At 42.1% G+C, this 20961-nt stretch overlaps 3 protein-coding genes across 4 annotated transcripts in view; 2 read left to right on the top strand and 1 right to left on the bottom strand.

Moving 5' to 3' along the window:
• Positions 1–384: 384 nt before the first annotated feature.
• Positions 385–1950, top strand: LOC135115972 (uncharacterized). The gene is made up of 3 exons (XM_064033147.1): positions 385–543; positions 1037–1267; positions 1657–1950. Exons 1-3 carry the CDS (start codon positions 533–535, stop codon positions 1883–1885), a joined length of 471 nt encoding a protein of 156 aa, XP_063889217.1. The 5' UTR covers positions 385–532; the 3' UTR covers positions 1886–1950.
• A 701-nt stretch (positions 1951–2651) lies between these two features.
• On the bottom strand, positions 2652–4025 carry LOC135115973 (uncharacterized). The gene is made up of 4 exons (XM_064033148.1): positions 3866–4025; positions 3478–3610; positions 3177–3269; positions 2652–2859 (listed from the first exon to the last, which is right to left on the bottom strand). Exons 1-4 carry the CDS (start codon positions 3877–3879, stop codon positions 2719–2721), a joined length of 381 nt encoding a protein of 126 aa, XP_063889218.1. The 5' UTR covers positions 3880–4025; the 3' UTR covers positions 2652–2718.
• A 6378-nt stretch (positions 4026–10403) lies between these two features.
• The window catches only part of LOC135115970 (protein white-like), a 43321-nt gene continuing 32763 nt past the window's right edge, over positions 10404–20961 (top strand). Inside the window, exon 1 of one of the 2 annotated variants that reach the window (XM_064033143.1) lies at positions 10404–11341. In XM_064033143.1, the coding sequence (XP_063889213.1) occupies positions 11144–11341 (198 nt within the window). In that variant the 5' untranslated portion in view covers positions 10404–11143. The remainder of the gene's footprint in view (positions 11342–20961) is intronic. The other variant, XM_064033142.1, reaches the window with a different exon arrangement.

A 20961-nucleotide genomic window follows, 5' to 3' on the forward strand; every position in this document is an offset into this window, starting at 1 on the left:
TCTCTCTCAATACGCTTGTTCAAATTGATGTATTTTATTATCACTATACTTTCTCTCTGCCCTATTTGTTCCAGCTAACCATTCATACGTGTACAGGTATAGCGTTATTGTAATGTAAACACTTTTCTCCACTACGAGTCTTCTTTTCGGTAACTTGAATGAAATAACTTTCCTGTATCCAGCTGTAGGTCACTGTAGGTCTTCGAAGATGTCGAGAAAGGGTTCACGGTCTCCTTCGAAGCCTAGTTATCTGATCGTTCACTGTTCATTAACCTACTTGCTAATTAAACCTGATTAACAATAACTCAACCGGAAGAGATACATGTAAATTGCAGAGTTTCAAAATACTGCTACTCTTTCCTAAACACACAAAGGCTGCGAAATTATACGTAAAGGTAGGTAGTTTGCGTGTGTGCATGTAATTGGGTGCGTGGAGTGAACGAGCGTGCAGTGATTGGTGGAGGTGAGGACGCAGGCGAGGTGTGGCGGGTGTGGGCTCCCTGCTGTGCTGTTCACTACGTTACCTGACGACATGGCGACTAGGTGAGTCCAGCGAGGCAGTGTTGATTGGTTTAGACATCCAATTTTAGTGACTTGAGTGGATAGAGACTCTCGGTGTTCGTGTATTTAGCGGAATGCTGATGTTTTGTTACCGACGATATTTATAGAAGTAAATGATTTCGTTAATTTAAAGGAACTTTGCATAAATTCTAACAAGCAGTAGATAGGTATACTGAATAAGTCATATATTTAATTTTGTATGCATCCCTTTATTATTTATCTATTGGTTGGGTAGGAGCTTTCATAAATTTTGTATTGTGTAATTAGCATGCGTGATTCCCTGCTACAAAATGGTTGTTTTGTGTGAAAGAGTAACCTAACGCTTGATTCAACTGGAAACTGGTTGTATTAATTTAGTTGTTACTTAACACACGTTATTAGATGATAGAAACTGCTTATAAGTCTCCTCGTTTACTGCCGAGACAAGAGCTCAGGTATTCGTGACGGTGTGTGCAGCAGCATGTCTCCATCTCAGACGGGTGACTGTGGCGGCGGTGGTGGCCCTGGCGGTGGTGGCAGCCGCGGGGATGGCCATGGCTATGGAAGAGGCTAGTCCCCGACAGGATGAAGGGAACTTAACTACCATAGTGGAGGAAAGCCTAGATGAATTAGTGGACGCCATAGAGGAAGGGCTGGGTTTGGATGACGGGGACCTGTCTACCCTGGCAGACTCGCCCACCTCAAGTTTCGGAAACGTTGTGTACAGGCACGTCTTGACTGTTATTTATACCGTAATCTTAAATTTATACCGTAATCTTAAATGGACGAGCCTAACTTTATTACATAACTCTATTGCTTTTATTAATATTGCTTTTATTAACCATCTTAATCTAACCCATCAAGTCACACATTCCGGTCTCTTGTATGAAAGCTTTTCTTGTAGTTTCTGTATGAATTAGGTTGCTAATCTGTTCCTCTCATCCTGGTGCTTTCATTGTACTCTTAGATGAAAGGGGTTAATTTAGTGCACGTCTCGTCGAAGCACACGTCCCAGTCTCTTGTAAGATAGTGTTCTTACGTAGGTTCTGTTTGAGTCTTGTTGCTAATACATCCCATTCCTTTAGCGGATTGCTTATTCTGTTCTCTTGCGAGCAGCACGGTGGGCTTCGTGCTGGGAGGCCTGATGCTCTTCGTCTCCATCTTCGACACCACGAGGAAGCCTGTTATAATGTTCTTTGAGAACATCTTCGGGGGGCGACAAACGAGGCGCCGCAGGGAGGTGAGCGCAGGTCTGGATGCGCAGGTGGCGGCAGCTTTCCACGCCTTTACCTCCGCCGTGGACAAGATGGATGTCATCTTACGAATGGCGAGTGACCGGAAGTAATTTGAGAATGTTATGGTCAGATTATGTAAAAGAGTATTAATAAAATGCTAATACATTTTTATAAATTTAGTTTTCATTCGGGGCTTTGTGGACTGCTTCAGTGGGTGTGAAAAGCTGTCGTGTTGGCAGACTCCATAAGGGACTGGTGGGTGTGCAACTGGACGTACTGTTGTGCGGCCTTCATAACGTACTATATGTATACTGGAACTTGTGTGGGGGCTTGACATGAATGATGGCTGATGAAGTATAAATGTGCTCTTATATTAAAGTAAACGCATATGCAGGGCTGACTTAAGGCTAATATAACTAAAATATGACATTGTAGACAATGTCAGTCAGTGTAAAGACAACTTAGTGCGAACGTATATCGGACTTATCGCACTGTGACAAGTAAGGAGACTCCTGCTCCAGTGCGAACGTATATCGCACTTAGACATGTAAGGAGACTCCTGCTCCAGTGCGAACGTATATCGCACTTATCGCACTGTGACATGTAAGGAGACTCCTGCTCCAGTAACACTGCAGACATGATCGTTCTCATGTCGGGGATTCGTCATTAATGTTGTTAATCCCGTTAATTCTTGTATCGAAAAAGTGCATGGATGACAGAGACTATATAGCAGGAGGACAAATGAGACAACTGTAGTATTTAAATTATACAAATTAAAGGTATATTATCTTTTACTGCATCCTGCTACTTGGCCCCAGGGAGGAACTGCAGCGACCAACTCGAATTTCCTACCAGTAAACGAGGCAAATCATCATCTTGTAGTAATTTAGTCTTTATTCAAAAAGATTCCACATCTCATAGATACGGCTCACACTGCTCTTGTTTAGTCCTTTAGCGAAGTGAGAGTGTAGTCCATCTCCTCGAACTGGTCTATGGCATCCAGTAAGAGGCCGTGAAGGGACGCTGCCTGCTCCATCACCACGGATTGCACCTCCCGCCGCCGCCGAGACCCACTGCTGCCGATCTGTCCACGAAACGAATATGATTTACCCGAAGGCCCAAACAATGTAGTTCTTAGTCCAGTAAGATGAACGTGTGCAATGGTAGCATGTTCCAACAACCTTCCTAAAACTTATTTGCCTAGTACAATCTGTTAGCCTGCAGGGGTAACTCTTTCAACAACCTTCATCGGCTCTGTAGAACTGTTGGATCCGAGACTTTTAGAGCTGCTGGATCTGTTTACTTATGTGTGGTAGTGAAGATAAACACCAAATTATCACCAGAACAATACAACCTATACAGGAGTCACGTCAGTAGCACAAAAGCCACGGAGACACTCACGTTGCCATTGATGAACTGCACGACAGGGTCCATGACGCCGGGGAAGAGCAGCACGAAGGTGAGCAGCGCCGACTCGATCACGGCCAACGTCACCTGGACAGGAAAGCAACACAGTTTACTACAGCGACACGAGGAGACATACAGGCATGGACCACAGGCATGAACTACAAAGGGATGGCCAAGAGACACTTAAGCAAGACTTTAAAGAACTAAATGATCTACCAAAACGTTCTAAAGCGCATTTCATCAAGGAAAACGTATAAACGGGTGTGCATTTCTCGAATAGCCTGATGAAGTCTACCTGTGCGATACGTCCAGGAGTCCATGCGGAAGTTTCGGGCGATGAGGTGTCCTCTCCCGCCACCTGCCCCGCCGCCAGGAGGTCTGTGCCCAGCCAGACCATTACCGCCGCCGCTGCCAGCATTGCTCGTAAACTGAACCATAAAATAAGACATAAGCATAATTTACCTGCACTGACATTAAACTTCCAAGCATAATTTACCTGCACTTCAGACATTAAACTTCCATGTAGATATATTGACTACAGAATTACACAGGCATAAGCAGGATTACATAGGCATAAGCAATACATAGGCATATCAATCTACAAAATAATGTATTTACCAAACATTCCTGACACCAAACACATACGAGACATAAGGCAGAATCGTAATTACATCTCTACTTACATCATGTTCACCATTACTGTGGGGAGTGATTCTTCGCGTCCAGGACACCACACCACAACTAGCCAAGCCCCACCCTCCTTCCGCCACCTCGGCTATTACACGGCCGTTGCTCCGCTCACGGCAAGTTCACATCCTTGTGGCTTCGGCTTCGGGATCGTGGTCAGTGCAAATCAGACATACTAGTTAAGTGTCTCTTTGTTTTTCCAATGAATGAGTGTTGAAGAGTGTTATCTATTGAATTCCAGCAGTTGTAATTACTATCTATAGACACCAAAGAACATACAAACTGTGAGCTTATTGGTAAAACGTACCCCGCTTTAATAGTAAACAATCTAGGCAATATTAGTTAATTTTACTGATGAAAAAAAAAAAAATTCTATTCTTTAAAATTTACAATCTTATTTCCCCAGTAACTACTTTCCTTTCTGACTTAAGATGGTTCATGTGGTGGTCAGCCATTCAAACCACTTAGGCTGCTAGTGACCAAAACAAACATGGCAGATGTGTAACCCGAGTGAAATGAATCATGTAGTGGTGTAAGAAGGCCGTGAGTGATCTCTCCTGGCGGAATATTGTGACAGAAGGTGACAGAAGGTTTATGGTGAAGAGTAAGCGAAATGACACCCTTATTGAAGAAAGAAACAAGCAATTAAGTGGTTCTCTCCTCTGATTGGTGGACAAAACAAGCCCAATGAACGCCTTCAGCTGCCGAGAGAAAGTTGTAATACTGATGGCAAGGTAAGATCAAAATTAAAATAACATTAACATATTCATCTTACTGTTAGGTTAGGTTAGGCTAGGCGTAGATTCATTCAGTTCATTAATCTCACTGCTCATCCCGTCATTGTGGAGATCCCGAATTGAAAGAAAAAAGAAAAAAAAGCGTCATATTTTACCGAAAAATGAACAGTTATTGGCTAAGGTTATTTCCATAGGCCTATTCAAGATGTTATGATAATGGAGCTGAGATAATTAGGTCTACTAACTAAGTAATTAAAAGGTTACGGCTGTGAGGTGTAACAGATGAGTAGTTAAGTAGTCAGGATGGTTAAATTCATCAGCAAACTACTCCTTGGACTAACTATCCTGAAAATACGAGGGTTTGTTATCGTTGTGACCTGCTCTGATCGCATCCTTGTGTTTTTCCTGTGTTGCATTTCATATCAAGGTTTGTCCGTTTACTCGTGATTGGTGGTGAATGATGGCCGTGATACTGAATAACGGTGATGATGATGGTAACTTCCTACCAAATTTCATGAATGGTGGAAGTGATAGTGAATAGCGTCAAAGATAATGATTAATGATGATACTACCACCACCACCACCACCACCACTACTACTACTACTACTACTACTACTACTACTACTACTACTAAATGACAGGAAGGTAATCGCCAGACAGTCATTACCTAAACAATCGTGGCCCCGTCCGATGACACATGCACCTCTAAATACTTCCAGCTCATTCCCAATATTTTCACCGCGACGAAGCTTCCTGATTTGATTGAATTGTTACGCTAAAGTCACACAGAAATACAAAATGAGCATCTTCTTACCCCTCACCAGTCACTGTCGCATCTTCCAACGATCGGTATATCATAGAGAACATAAAAAATAACGAAGTGGTTGGCTAATTTCAGGTGCAACAAAGAAAACGGGGGAAGATTGATGGATTCAGGTTATGGCGCAGCAGCAAAAGGCACGGAGGAGAATTTAATCGAACTCCAATACACCTTGACACTAAAATTATATGACATCGATCCATATTACAACGAAACGGACAGACGGTGGAAAAGGACACAATTAACGTATATTTCTACGTTATATTTGGACAGAACCCATCGCTGAGTAAGGCATTTGTGCTGTACAAGAAAAAAAAAAATGAAAAGAATAGCGGGAGAAAAACTAGAACAGAGAGAGAGACCGATAGTGTTTTTTCTTATCATATGAGACTGTAATAGATACCATGGAGATGAATTTCGAAGCCTAAGAGAGACCGCAATTATGTCATCTGCCCCTTTCTCTCTCTCTCTCTCTCTCTCTCTCTCTCTCTCTCTCTCTCTCTCTCTCTCTCTCTCTCTCTCAACGGTAACTATCTTATATACGTTTTTTGTTGTGTGAATCGTGTGTATGTGTGTGTGAGAGAGACATCGAATCCCAGCATACATACATACATACATACATACATTTCCAAGTCTTCTTTTTCATCCCCTGTCTCTCCTTTCCACCGTCTCCTCCTCTCACAAGCCACAATTCTTTCCTCACTCCTGTCTTCCTTTATTTTTTTCTCTCTCTCTCCCCTCTCATCTCATTTCTCCTTCCCTTGCATCACCCTACCTCTGCCCTCATCAACCTCAACTTTTCCACCTCTCTCACCGCCTCTCCTTCCCCCTGTCGTTCCAGTCTCACCATCTCCCGCCCTTACCTCTCCTTCCTCCCTTACTTGACTCCTTCTTACGGCGTCACAAGATCCTGCGGGTGGCGCGTGGACGAGACCAAACCGCGACTGTAGCCCAACCTGAAACAGAAGCTGCGAGATAGATAGATAGATAGATAGATAGAGAGAGAGAGAGAGAGAGAGAGAGAGAGAGAGAGAGAGAGAGAGAGAGAGAGAGAGAGAGAGAGAGAGAGAGAGAGAGAGAGAGACGGCTGTGTAAAATAAAGATGTTAAGATATATGACAAGTGTGTGTGTGTGTGTGTGTTGTATGGGTTGGAGAATCACGTGTTTAGACTTATGGTAGCCAGTCACACCTTCACCATCTTTCATTTAACGTGTATAGTTCGTGTAGTCCTGTCTATGGTGATGCCGGGGCCTTCCACACACCACACACCCCAACCTCTGAGTCAGGGAGGAGCATAGCCACTCATTGATAAACATACCTCTGTGACTTGAGCGGGACACGAACCTTAAGTGATAGGCGAGGATGTTACCAGTGAGCAAGACGGTGTGTGTGTATGCGTTTGTGAGTGATTATCGTATCAAAGCATAAAAACACAGTAAAGGAAGTCTCTGTATAGAACATTCCTATCTGTATGTTGCCCCTTAGTTGTGTGTTGGCGGGCAGGTAAGGAGGTAGACAGGTGGAGGAGTGGCGGGGGGAAGACAAGTAGCCACACCGTCTGTGCCTCTAAGCCTTTACACATTCTTGTTTCTTGTTAGGTTTCTGTAGCGTCTTATAATCCTCCTCTCCCTCCACGCTGTCTTCTCTCTCTCTCTCTCTCTCTCTCTCTCTCTCTCTCTCTCTCTACTAATATACACTAATCTATACTTGTGTTTCAGTGACTGAGTGAATGATTATGTAAGTTTGATAATTCTCATCTATCGTATTGCATTTCAGTCCCTCCTTCCCTCCCTCTCTTCATTTATCAGCTTATCTATCAATGTATAATACTCAATGCATGTTAGTTATCTTATCCTTTTCACCTACATCAATATTTCCTGACCTTTCCATATATATTTTAACTTGTCTCTTGTTTCTCTCCCTCACCGTGTCTCCTCTTCCCTCTGTCTAGTGTTTCCTGCTCCCTTCCCTCACGCCCTTCCTTCCACCCCCTACATTCGCTCCCTCCTTTCCTTCCTTCCTTCTCTTCCTTCATCTGTCAACTGAAACCCAGGGATTTTGTACGTATTCAACCTTACTTTTAAACGTCACGAGGAAGATTAGGAGGAGAAGGAGGAGGAGGAGGAGGAGGAGGAGGGAAAGGTGAGAAAGTAAGTGGAGGCGACAGAAAATTGACTTAACTTGCTGCAGGAAAACTTTGCAGCTTGATTAACTTTTCCTTAGTTTCCTCTTGTTTCCTTCCCTCCTCGTCTCTCACAGCGACGTTAATTTTAGTCACCACCACCACCACCACTACCACTACCACTACTACTACTACTACTACTACTACTACAACTACTACTACTACTACTACTATCTCCATGCAAACTCTATTCTATTTTCCTCACTCATAACCTCGAAGACTCACTGACGGGTAAATCAGACAGGTAGCAGACGGAGAGAGAGACAGTGGTTTTGTGTTACCTGCAGAACGACAGGTAGCATCCGACTGAGGATAACCGCAGAGGAGGTGTGAAGTGAGATGAAGTGAGGTGAATTGAGGATGATGAAGCGAGGGTAAGATTGAGTAGATCTGGTAACAACGCAAGATTGGAAGGAACTGAAGTGAGAGAGACAGTGGGTCTGTATCTGTGACTAGGAACTAAGTGGCTATTGAAAGGCAGAACTGACTGACTGGCTGATTGACAGACTGGTTGGTATTGTTGTGTAAGCCTAGAGTGAACCAAGAGCAAAGAGTAGATGGATGTAACTGTATAAATGATAAAAATGACCGGAAATCGAGAAATTATTGATATACGATTGACCGACTGGTGATTTGTGAGACTAAAGTGAACTCAGCGTGAAATTAATGTGGCTGTATAAATGTGACGCTTATTGTAACTGAATAGTGAGGAAGATGCGACTGACTGACTGACTGACTGGCTGACTGACTGGCTGGCTGAATTCCGGCGTCGCAGTATCGTGGTCATATAGCGCTAATGAAAGGGATTAAATTAGGTAGACTTTTAGACTGTAGAATTGAAACCTTTGTGTAAACAGTTTGATCTTTCTGATATACTTGTAGGAATGAAAGGAAAGGAAATGATGGGAGTGATCAAGATAGGGAGATTGCAGAAGGGAATAGATAGATAGACAAATAGATAGATAGATAGATAGATAGAGAAAAAATAGTAAATAGAAGAAGAGAACTAGGGAAGAAGTAAAGCAGTATAGCGAATAAAGAATAAATGAAAGACATAAAACGGAAGAAGGAGAGCAAGAAACAGAAGAAAAAGAAGACGAACAAGAAGAATAAGAAAAAGAAAAAAAAATAGTAAATCAACGAAGGAAGGTGGAAATTAAGTAAACAAACAATGAAAGATAAAAAGAAACAAACAAACAAACAAACAAGCAAACATGAAAGACAAAACTGAACATCATCATCATCAAGAACAACAACAACAACAACAACAACAACAACAACAACAACAAAGAGCTACATCGGAAAAAGGATTAGAAGGACTTGAAGGGATGGGGGAGGAGAAAATGAGTCACGCAGTCATGCTCGGTAGGCCTAAAGAGGGGCGGAGGGAAGGGGTAGCGAGGAAGGGTGAACGGTGACGGGTTGGAAGTAGGGGAGGGAGGCCTAGCCGGGCGTCACGTGCTGCTGACCTGCCGGGATCATCCGCCAAGAGGTCACGTTACGCTGGCGGGACGCGTGTAACCTGACCTGACCCGTGTGTGTGTGTGTGTGTGTGTGTGTGTGTGTGTGTGTGTGTGTGTGTGTGTGTGTGTGTGTGTGTGTGTGTGTGTGTGTCTGAAGCGTCAAATTGTTGATTATGGAAAAAAAAATATCATCCTTAACTTAATTGATAAAGTAATCCAATGGAATCTTGATTATAATGAAACTGATCTCGTTATTTTGAACACTGGATTTCTCGAAGAGCTAATTTCAGATGCCACAGAGATGATCAGCTGGATTATTACAGTTTTTTTTTTATCCTATTAGTAATGCAGAATAACTCGTTCATCTATCACTTGAATCATGCTCTCATTAGAAAAATAAAATAAAAAACAATAACTTTCTCTACAGTCAGTTAGAAGTAGATGAATTATAAAGATGAGAGGTTTAGGAATATGAATCTAGTATGTGTAAGCTTCTAATATCTTGGCTAAGTGAAATTTGTGATAGAGAAAATAATGGTAATTGCTTCGAAGTAGCTGCATGACTGACGATATAGCAGAGTGTGAGAGGTTGAAGACAGTTAAAAGGAAGGTGTTGATACGAGGGAAAACTTCAGATTCCACCTCGCTTAGTAATGCAATAAATTCTAGTACGTTTTGAAGCTAATCACTTGTTCTTTCCACGTAACTCCATGACTGACGATGTGACAAAATGCGAGAGATTAAAGGCACTTAAAGGAAGGAACTTGATGAGAGAAAAAAATAAAAGAAAAAAAGAGAAAAAAATAAATAAATCCATACCGCTTTCTAACGGTACTAACCAATACTCATCCTAGTTCTGTATATATATTTTCCCCTTCCAGTGATGCAATAGGTTTCGAATGTCACGGGAATTTATACAGAAAGGAAAGGGATGATTGAATGGAAGGAGACACGTGGATGTACCCGAGGCTGTCTGTCTTGCAGGGTTCGCTGTGTCTGGGTAGTGCTGGTGCTGGTGAGGTAATGGTGCTGCTGTTGAGGAAGGGATGTGCTTTAATGCTGGTGATCTTAGTGGTGGTAGTGGTGGTGGTGGTAGTGGGTGATGGTGGTGGTGGTGATATTAAAAATTGTGGTGATGATAGCAATATTTCTACTACTACTACTACTGCTACTACTACTACTACTACTACTACTACTATTACTACAATTTTTATTACTACTACTGTTTCCACCACCACCATAACTACTACTACTGAAAAATAATAACAACAAAAGTATCGCCTCACACACACACACACACACACACACACACACACACACACACACATACACACAGACGAGACACTCCGCGCCACAGTGTTGCCTCGCCTCGTCTAGGTAGCATCTCTTCCTCCTCCTCTTCCTCCTCCTCCTCCTCTTGCTCTTCCTCCTCCTCCTCCTGCTCCTTCTGCCCCTCGTCGCCTTCGTTGCTTCCTCTTTACTCTACAAAATTAATACACGAGGAAAGTCGACGTTCCAAATACACTCTTGAAAAAAAAAGGAAAAAAAAAGGGAAAAGAAATGAAAAACAAAATTGAAAAGTTGAGAAAATGATAAGAAATGAGGATAATATTACGGAATAAGAAACAAAAGTGACACTAATAATAAAGGAAGAGAAAAGAAAAAGAGGAAAGAAAGAAATAAGTATATACGACAGTAATTGGCTTTGAGTCTTAAGTGTGCATGTGCGTCTGTGCGTGCGTGTGCGTGTGTCTGTGCGTGTGTGTGCGACTCCCTCGCTGTACACACTACCGCACCATCGATACCAGAAAAAAAAAAAAAACATGAAAACCCAAATAAAAATGGCGTGAATTGAAAAACAAAACAAACAAACAAAAAACAAAAAAAAAAAAAACAGGGAGGTGCTGTCGACGTGTACTAAGTGAGCTGAGAACTTAGGTGCTTAAAATAGAACCTTACCGTGTGCTGAGAACCTCCCGAGTGCTTAGAATTTGAGTCAAGAACCAAAGGAAAGAAAAGGAAGGAGAATTTCACATATGCTGGAAACTAAAATTCGGAAAAAAATAGAAAATGGAGAAGAAAAACGGTAACATGGAGGACTCAAAGACAGGAATGCAGGGAGGAAAAGGATCAGGACAGAAGCAAGGGCAGGGGTCAGTGGAGGGCGTCATCATCACTACTTCCACCACCAAAGGCACCCTCGCCACCAGCAGTGCCAGCAAAGGAAGCAAGAGTCCCCCCCACTCCCACCAGCGCCGCAATGACCAGGTAACTTGTGACACTTGTATATTTGTTTCCCTAACCTGACCTTACTTGACCTAACCTAACCTAACCTGACCTAACCTAACCTAACTTAACCTTACCTAATTCAAACGAACCTTATCTATGCTAACCTGACCTAACCTAATCTAACCTAACCTAACCTAACCTAACCTAACTTAACCTTACCTTATCTCTGCTAACCTAATCTAACGTAACCTAACCAGACCTAACCTAACTTAACCTTACCTAATTCAAACGAACCTTATCTTTGCTAACCTAACCTAACCTAACCTAACCTAACCTAACCTAACGTAACTTAACCTTACCTAATTCTAATGAACCTTATCCATGCTAACCTAACCTAACCTAACCTAACCCAACGTAACCTAACTAAACCGTACCTAACCTTATCTAATCTAACTTATCTTTACCCAACCTAATCTAGTCCCCATGAACACTGACGTTGTTTAAACTAACCCAATGCCTTCCAACTTAATTTAATCTCAACCTAAATAAACCTAAATGAATCTAACTTAACCCAACCTAACTTAGTCAAACTGACTTACCTAATTGACGTGTATGTTATTCCATCTGTTAGTTTGTGTTCTTAGGTAAGTAAAGAATGATTATGTATCTTTTCATATCTAATTTGTTTACTTTTTTATGCATGTCTTTATTTTTGATGTTTGTTTAAAGTTTTACGTTGAATTGATCCTTATTTTGTGTTTTGTTTTTCCTTACGTACATAAGTTTGTGAAGCGTTGAACTGAGAGAGAGAGAGAGAGAGAGAGAGAGAGAGAGAGAGAGAGAGAGAGAGAGAGAGAGAGTAGGGTGAGGTTAGGCCACAGTGACCGCTCACAGCAGGATTTTCGGGTCACAGTGTGGAGGGAGAGAGGAGGTGATTAGCCGAGCGTGTGCTGTTGCCACTACTACTACTACTACTACTACTACTACTACTACTACTACTACTACTACTACTACTACTATTACTACTACTACTACTACTACTACTACTACTACTTATCTTTGTTATACCTTTCTTCTTTTTTCTTCTTTTTCTTTTACTTGTTCTTGTTCCTTCTCCAGTCTTCCCTCCCTCTTTTTCCTTCTCTCTTTCTCTTCCCCTCCCTTATTTACTCTCTTCCCCTCTTTCATCTAAAATACAAAGTCGTGTCAGTTTACAAGAGAAGACGCGATGGTGTATTTTCAAGGTTCCTCAAGGAATTTTAACGACACACACACACACACACACACACACACACACACACGGTAGACATTTAATTTTGCATATTATAATACACTTCTACATATCACGGAGAAAATAGAAATGCATAGCTAAACTTTTCAAGATAATACAAAACTATAATTTATTTCCATTTAAGTTGTGAACATGTCTCCTCTATACAGGGTGTAACACGAGTCTCTGCGGTTATTGCCAGAGATGAAACAACATGTTATTTTAAGTCGAAATTGCTTTATGCACATATGCGTTTTGAGGCGCTGTCCAGCCGTGATATGAAATTCAACTGTAGTCTGGCAACATATGCAATGGCCTGCCTTGGCTGGTAACAATGGCGGAGAAACACCATTTCCACACACTTCTCGTTATACAGTCTGAACGTATTCATTGTCACAGTCTCGGAGGGAAATTGTGTGATCTGACCAACGATGAACTGATATCCTGGTAGCCTCGCTGCTTCTCACTCCCTGCCCGGTTAGGCATGGTGCCACGCAGCTTATTATTTTATTTGTCGTTTATTGCATCGACACTGTCATTGTGTAATGTTTATCGGTAATCGGTATCGGTCCGTTGTTGTCACTCGTTTCGTCACTCGTCTCTTCAAAGCTTGCAGAAATCCTGGCTGAATTATTCACAATTTCATATCCCCGCCATAGACACCCACCTGGCCCGGCTGTCGTATCTGTGTCAAGACCACAGTTGAAATTAATGCCTCGGCAAAACAACGCTCCAAAATGCATTTGTGCAAGGAGCATTTCCCACTTAGAATGATTTGTACTTTCATCCATGGCAATATCCGCAGAAACTCGTGTTACACCCTGTATATCAATATAAAACAAGTTATGTCCGGTCAGGTACTATAAAGGGAGAAGCGAGCCTGAAGCATAAAGGATCTGAACCTACACTTGCCTGGGAGGAGATAGGATGGGATAGAAAGATTCCGTAGAGTTCCACAGCTATATTTGCACTTATAGAGGAGTTCACCCTTCACTGAGATTAGAAAACGATTCAATTAAGGCGAAAATATGGTCAACTCAAGAAAACATGGGTAACCGAAGAAAGCTTGTTATGGGTAACTAAAGGAAACTTAATTTGTATGTAGAATATTAGCGAGGGCGTCTTCACTCTCGTATTAGCTGTCCCGCGTATGTAGCCTTGTGGCGAGGGAAGTCTTAAAAGCGGCTCTAGTCCCAAAGTATTACGAACGGAAGGTAAAAATAGGCTTAAGGTCGCGTCACACTTAGCAAAACTTCACCGACTTGACCGCCAGACCTTGCTAAGTTTCTGAAGGTTCAAATTTCCTCCATCAGTTTCACCAGTTATTGAGAGTTCACAGAAAAGTTAGTTAGGTTAGGTTAAGTTACTCTAGGTTACGTTATGTTTGGCTAGCTTCTGTCCTTGTGTTCTTATGTTCAAAATTAAGAACATAAGAGAATAAGGGAAGCTGTAAGAAGCCATCAGGCCTACACGTGGCAGTCCCAGCATGACAAATACCTACATATTTCCCAACTATCATTCCCATCCATAAATTTATCTAACCTTCCTTTAAAACTCCCTAATGACTCGGCACTAACAACCTGATTAATGAGTCTGCCATTCATCCACTACTATTTGAGAACTTGAACGTAGAATGCACTGCTGTTGACCTTAGAAGACTATTACACTCGATAGTTTTAAGAGAAAGAAGAAAACTTGCTATGAGTGACTGAAGGAAATCTGGTGTATGTGTGATAATAGTGAGGATGTGTGTGTGTGTGTGTGTGTGTGTGTGTGTGTTTTTTTGTAGTGAGGGAAGTCTTACAAGTGCTCCAAATTCCAAAATATTACGAAAGGAAGGTAAAAAAAAATATGGGAAGGGTGATGAAAGAGGCAAGGGTAGATTAAAAAATGAAGAAAGCTTGGTTGGGGTCGCTTGGTATAGACGGGCAGCTGACAGACGGGAGTGAAGGTTGACAAAGGTAGTTTAGCGGTGTGTGTGTGTGTGTGTATGTGTCAGTGAAGGTTGACAGGAGTGAAGGTTGACAGGCAGTTTAGCGGTGTGTGTGTGTGTGTGTGTGTGTGTGTGTGTGTGTGTGTGTGTGTGTGTGTGTATCAGTAATAGAGAATTTATGGGTCCACTTACCTCTGTGACTCACCATATTATTCATAAGATGCCATTATCCTTGAGTATAGAGGCCAAGAAATCACATGGTATCTTGGTGCAGTCTTGCCTTAATGGAGAGAAGTACGACAATAAAGATGAGATAAGAAAATGTACTAGGGTGACATGGAATAGACGAAGACCAGATAGATATGAAGGATGGTGATAATGATGAGGATGGTGATAATGATGATAGTAATGATGATATAGATGTAGTAAGATAAGAACATTGATAAGAAGTATTGATATGATATGATAGATATGAGGGATGGTGATAATGATGAGGACTGTGATAATGATGATGGTAATGATAATAGGAATGTAGAAACTTAGCATTTTATCAGTGCGAATATAAGATAGGGTTTTATTCAGAGACTGCCACGTGTAGGCCTGGTGGCTTCTTGCAGCTTTCCTTATTTTCTTATGTTCATATGTAACCTTTAGTGCTCATATGTTAGAGAATAGGAATAAATAGTAGTTTTTATTTTCCTCCTTCCTCTTTCCTCCTCCAGCCAGCAAAGTAACGAGTATTCTTGATCTTGATCTTGTTCTTGTTCTTATTGCTGGGAGTAGTTCTTTTCCGTGCACTTTTCCCTTCAGCTCAGTTTCCTGTTTTTCTTGACCTTCACTCGTTTCTGCAAGCCAATTACCTTCACCTCCATTACATTAGTTCCTGCGAGGTGTTACACACATAATATACAAATACCCTAACACAGAATTAAGATATGAAGGCAGATTTGGATTATCTCTTTCCGGGAACACCTCAAGGACCTTTTGGGGCGGAAGCTCTGAGGAAAATACATCGGAGAAACTAACCTTGAGGGGCCACGCTGCTCCTGATGTAAATTAATAATACTCAGTCACTAGAAAACATTGCAACTCCAGGAAAAGTTTACTGTTACACGATACATGGGTAGGCTTAAATATAGGGGGCAAAGTGGGGCAGGTGGCAGGATAATAGTAATACGTTGATGTTTATAGTTGGAGGGAGAGTGGGTAGTAATAGTAGTAGTAGTAGTAGTAGTAGTACTAATAGAACATAAAGGAAGTTGTAGGAAGCCATCAGGACTACACGTGGCAGCCCCTGTACAAAACATAAACTATTTTTGGTTGTAGCAGTAGTAGTGGTAGTGGTAACAACAGCAACAGTAGTAATCAAAAGTCAAGCATATTTTTACGGTCACTTCTCTTGTGTTGAGTGTTTCTCCCTCAATATCAAACCCCACTATAAAAAACCGATCAATTCCCAGACTGCACAAGACAGCCAGCGGGTCAGAGAAGCTAAGATAGATCAAGTTACGAGTGGCTGTCAGCTGATTAGAGAACCTATGAATCAGATAGAAGAAAAAGCAATGGGAGTGAATGCAGGAGGTTACTTGACTTCTTACTACAATTACACCTTCCATGCCTGACTCCCTGCCTGCGTGCTTGGCTAAACGTGCCTGCGTGTTGCCCTTGGCCTAACCAACGCGTCCCAAAGTGGTGTTTCCTCTGCATTTTCTTTATTCCTTTATAAATGTGAGGTACGAGAATGAGTGTTAATTTGCGCTGCGCAGATTAGCGTGTGGCGGCGTACAGTGAGTGTGTGGCTGGCGGCTTTTCCGGAAACTCTCACTGCATGGTGGTGTTGTGGCGTCACTCAGACCGAGACCGAGAGTGTGAGACTGAGGCTAAGACCGAAGAGAGAGAGAGAGAGAGAGAGAGAGAGAGAGAGAGAGAGAGAGAGAGAGAGAGAGAGAGAGAGAGAGAGAGAGAGAGAGAGAGAGAGAGATAACAGTAAGCATAAAAAGAAAGGAGAAATAGATAGACAAATAAGAAAGAAAGAAGGAAGCAAGCATAGAAGCAGATAAAGAAAGAAAAAAAACATGACAGAAAACAGAAAAACGGACAGACATTAAACAAAAAAGAAAAAGAAAAGAAGAAAAAGACAGACAAAATAACAAAAGAAAAGAAAAAAAAGAAGAAGAAAAAGAAAAGAAACATGAAACACAGAACCAAATAAAAACTTAACAAGCAAAACACCGAGCTGTAACAAAACACACACACACACACACACACACACACACACACACACACACGCACACACACAAATAATAGGCCACACGTGTTGAATTACCCTCACCATTGTATACTATAATAATGATGGACGAAAAAAAAAAAAAGACAAGAAAAAAAACAAAAAAACAAAAAAAAAACACACACGACATTCTAATCATTTCATGAAGGATGACAGGGAAGGATGGGCGGGGCCGTGACGTCACCGAGGACACGCGCCCTGGCCTACGGTGACGTCATAGTAGAGTGCCACGCCCTTGCCACACTCCCCCTACGCCCACCACGCCCCTCTGTTCCCCCATAATGCCACGTGGACGCGTAATAAGGTAATATTGTGGAGGTGGTTCTATTTTTCTGTTTTCTGGGAAGGGCTTAATGGTTTGTGTGTGTGTGTGTGTGTGTGTGTGTGTGTGTGTGTGTGTGTGTGTGTGTGTGTGTGTGTGTTCGGTCACTAAATTGCTCAGGATTAGTATCACATAACCTTACAAGTCGCAGCTACAACGTCTTATTTATTCTCTCTCTCTCTCTCTCTCTCTCTCTCTCTCTCTCTCTCTCTCTCTCTCTCTCTCTCAGTCTTATTTGCTGATGAATCTCTTATGGCATTGATTCACGTAGCGGCGGGTGACCAGTAGCGATGTTTTTCTGTGATGCCGCCTGAGCCTGACTGACGCTCACCTTCCCTTCTGTTGTGTAAGCCAGGCGGAGACCCGTGCTCTTAAACGCTTTGCTCTCTTGTCAGGGGAGTTTTTAAAGCCCACGGAGATGATACGGTGCGTTCTTATCGGTGTTTTCTTGTTTACGATGCAGAATTGTTGTTAAGTGTCTCTTGAATTATAAAAAACACTCGAATATTCCATTTACTTTTGTTCTCTCTCTTCACACCTGTTTTCAAAGGTTCGTGTTTACTTGTTGGCGATGCGGAATTGTTGTTAGAGTGTCTATAGAATTATAAAAACACTCTTGAAGGTTCCATTGACTTTTACTCTCTTTCTCTCTCTCTTCACACCTGTTTTCAAAGGATGTAGAGATGATTAGCTGTGTTCCTATTGGTGTTTACTTGTTTACGATGCAGAATTGTTGTTAAGTGTCTATAGCATCATGAAAACACCCTTGAAGGTTTCATTTACACTCACTACCAATCTTAAATGCTTTGTTCTCTCCTCAGCAGTGTTTAGAAATGCTGCAGAGATAATTTAGGAGTGTTTTTATAGCTGTTTTCTTGTTGACGATGCAGAATTGTTGTTTAAAGTGTCCCTAGAATAATGGAAACTCCACTAACTTCCACTACTATTCTTAAACTCTTTGCTCTCCATAATCAAGACTGGTTTCAGAGGCGGTAGAGCTGATTAGTCGCCCTCTCATGGGTTCCTTTCTCACTTATGGTGCGGAATGCTTGTCAAAACACCTCTAGAATCATGAAAGCACCACTAAAAACTCAAATAGCTCCTTTTACTATTCTTAAACGTGTTGTTCTCTAACTGGGATTGCTTTGAAAGACCACAAAGATGATTAGTCGTCACACTCATAAGGGCACCATTGAAAACTGCAATAACTTCCACTACAGCTTGAGACAGGTGTGAGCGGGCCGTGAGTCACACCTGTCTGGAAATTAAAATACACTGAGGTAACTGTTCTCATTATCCTACCTGGCGTCTCAGCACAGGTATAAGAATAACTAGGAAAAATTAGTATGGGAGTATTTAGTTGATGGAGAGACGTGAGTAGAGAGAGAGAGAGAGAGAGAGAGAGAGAGAGAGAGAGAGAGAGAGAGAGAGAGAGAGAGTACCTTGAGGATTAGATAAGAGAAGTGGACATGAGGCAATAAACAAACAAACACAGAGGGGACGTGTCTTTTGTGTTTCTTGTATAATTATGAATGTGATGACCTTGGAGGAGGAGGAGGAGGAGGAGGAGGAGGAGGAGGTGGAGGAAAAGGAGGACGCCATTGGAATAGTGTGATAATTGTACTCTCTCTCTCTCTCTCTCTCTCTCTCTCTCTCTCTCTCTCTCTCTCTCTCTCTCTCTCTCTCTCTCTAAGACTCCTGCATCTAAACATTGACTCCCAACAGGCTGTAGTGGAAATTACCAAAGTTTCAATGGAGTGTTCATGATTCTAGTGACAAGGGAGAGAGAGAGAGAGAAAAAAAAAAGAAAAACAGTAAGAATTTAAGTAATAATCTATGTGACCTTAGATTAAGTACAATTATAAACCCACTACTATTAAAGGGGTGAAAAATATACCCCATAAAACCCTAACTAATTATCTCTATTGGCGTTTGAATCCTCACGAGAGAACTCCAGACATATGAACACCTGTCTGAACATACGGCAGGTGGAGATACCATTGAGTAGGGACAAAATTCAAACAATACGTGTACAGCGAACCCTCTCCGCCCCTCGAGGGTATACATAGTTACACCAGAACACAACTATAGGAGCACGGAAGGTAAGGAAGTGCGAGGTAGGTGTTATTAATCACCTGACGGAGGACATGGGGCTGTGGAGCGTTACGGGCGGCTATCACGAAGGGCGGCGTGCAGGGGAGCAAGGGCGAAGGATAAGGAGGGAGAGAACTTAAATGAAGAGTAATAGGATTGAAGGATAAGGAGAGAGGACTGCAAATGTAAGAGAATAGGAATGAAGGATAAACAGAAAGGGAAATTGAAATGGAGGGAAACAGGAAGGAAGGATAAAAGGAGAAAGAACTGCAAATGGAAGAGAAAACAGGAATGAATGATAAGAAGAGGAGATTTCGAATGGAGGAGAATAAGAAGGAAGGTTAAAAAGGTTAAACTGAGAGGATTCCAGGGAGAAGGGAATAGAAAGGAAGAATAAGACAGGACTTCAAGCTGGGATATGAACAAGAAGGAAGGATTACGATTAAAATTTCAATTGGAGGAAGGAGAATTGCCTTAGGGGGTGAGGGAGGTGGTGGAAGGCAAGGCTGGAAGAGGAATATAGTGGAAAATGATGTTTGTGTTGGTGATAATGAAGACAAAGTGATGTAATGGAAGTTAAGATGCAATATTTCCATCTGTCTCAGGTGGTGCCCTGGGGATGTCACTTGGTCCCTTGCTGTTTCCTGTATTTATCTTCTTATGCCCTCAAGCAGCAATAAATCGCCCGAGAAACCTTAAATTCTAGTCTGGTGAAGACAAAAAAGGCATCTATTCATTTCTTTATTCGAGTTGATATATATAGCGATTGTAAACAGTTATTAGAGAGCAGTTCCATTTCGCTAGTATACGATGTTAAGAAAAAAATATTATCGGTAGCTTTTTAATACAGGAATATTCAAATAAGACCCAATAAACATGCTATATATTCGAACATTTTTCCTTCCTTACCCACCAAAAAAGAAAAAAAAAGGGAAAGAGAAACACAGCCCTCCCAAATAATGATAAAAAATGACTGTGTATTAATATTCAGCCATTCTTTCTGCTCACCCATGAAAGAATTGAAAGGAACATTGTAACTCACATTTAAGTGCACAAAGACGTCTCAGGGAGGGGAAGTAACGTCAGGGTGAGGGAAGGATGAGTGTGAGAGAGAGGACTGCAAAGAGAACACTTGATAGCGTGACACGAGGAAGCAGGAGAGATAAAGAGGCGGTGCAGTGTGTGTGTGTGTGTGTGTGTGTGTGTGTGTGTGTGTGTGTGTGTGTGTGTTTAGTGCGTGTTATTCCAAGGTTGAACTCGTATTTAGAGAGAGAGAGAGAGAGAGAGAGAGAGAGAGAGAGAGAGAGAGAGAGAGAGAGAGAGAGAGAGAGAGAGAGAGAGAGAGAGAGAGAGAGAGAGAGAGAGAGAGAGAGAGAGAGAGAATAACAAGACTGCAACTGAGCAATGCCTTACACTACGCACACACACACACACACACACACACACACACACACACACACACACACACACATACACACGTACGCTACCTGATGGCACTAATCTGGCACTCTGATAGTCGTGACAATACAAGGACGATGGGAAATGCTACTTTTACGTGGCACTCAGCTATTGGCGCTCATCTGGCACTCCCCCCCCCCCCGCCCTCGTGATTACAGGTAAGGGGCGGCGCCAAGATTGACCTCCAGGTAAAGGATAAGACTTCTCGAGGTCTTGTGAGATATGATAGGAATGTGAGGCACGTGGTTAAGAGAGAGGGAGAGGGAGAGAGGGAGAGGGATTTGTATGATGATAA

This window comes from Scylla paramamosain, chromosome 30 (genome assembly GCF_035594125.1).
Source record: "Scylla paramamosain isolate STU-SP2022 chromosome 30, ASM3559412v1, whole genome shotgun sequence".
Lineage (NCBI taxonomy): Eukaryota > Metazoa > Arthropoda > Malacostraca > Decapoda > Portunidae > Scylla > Scylla paramamosain.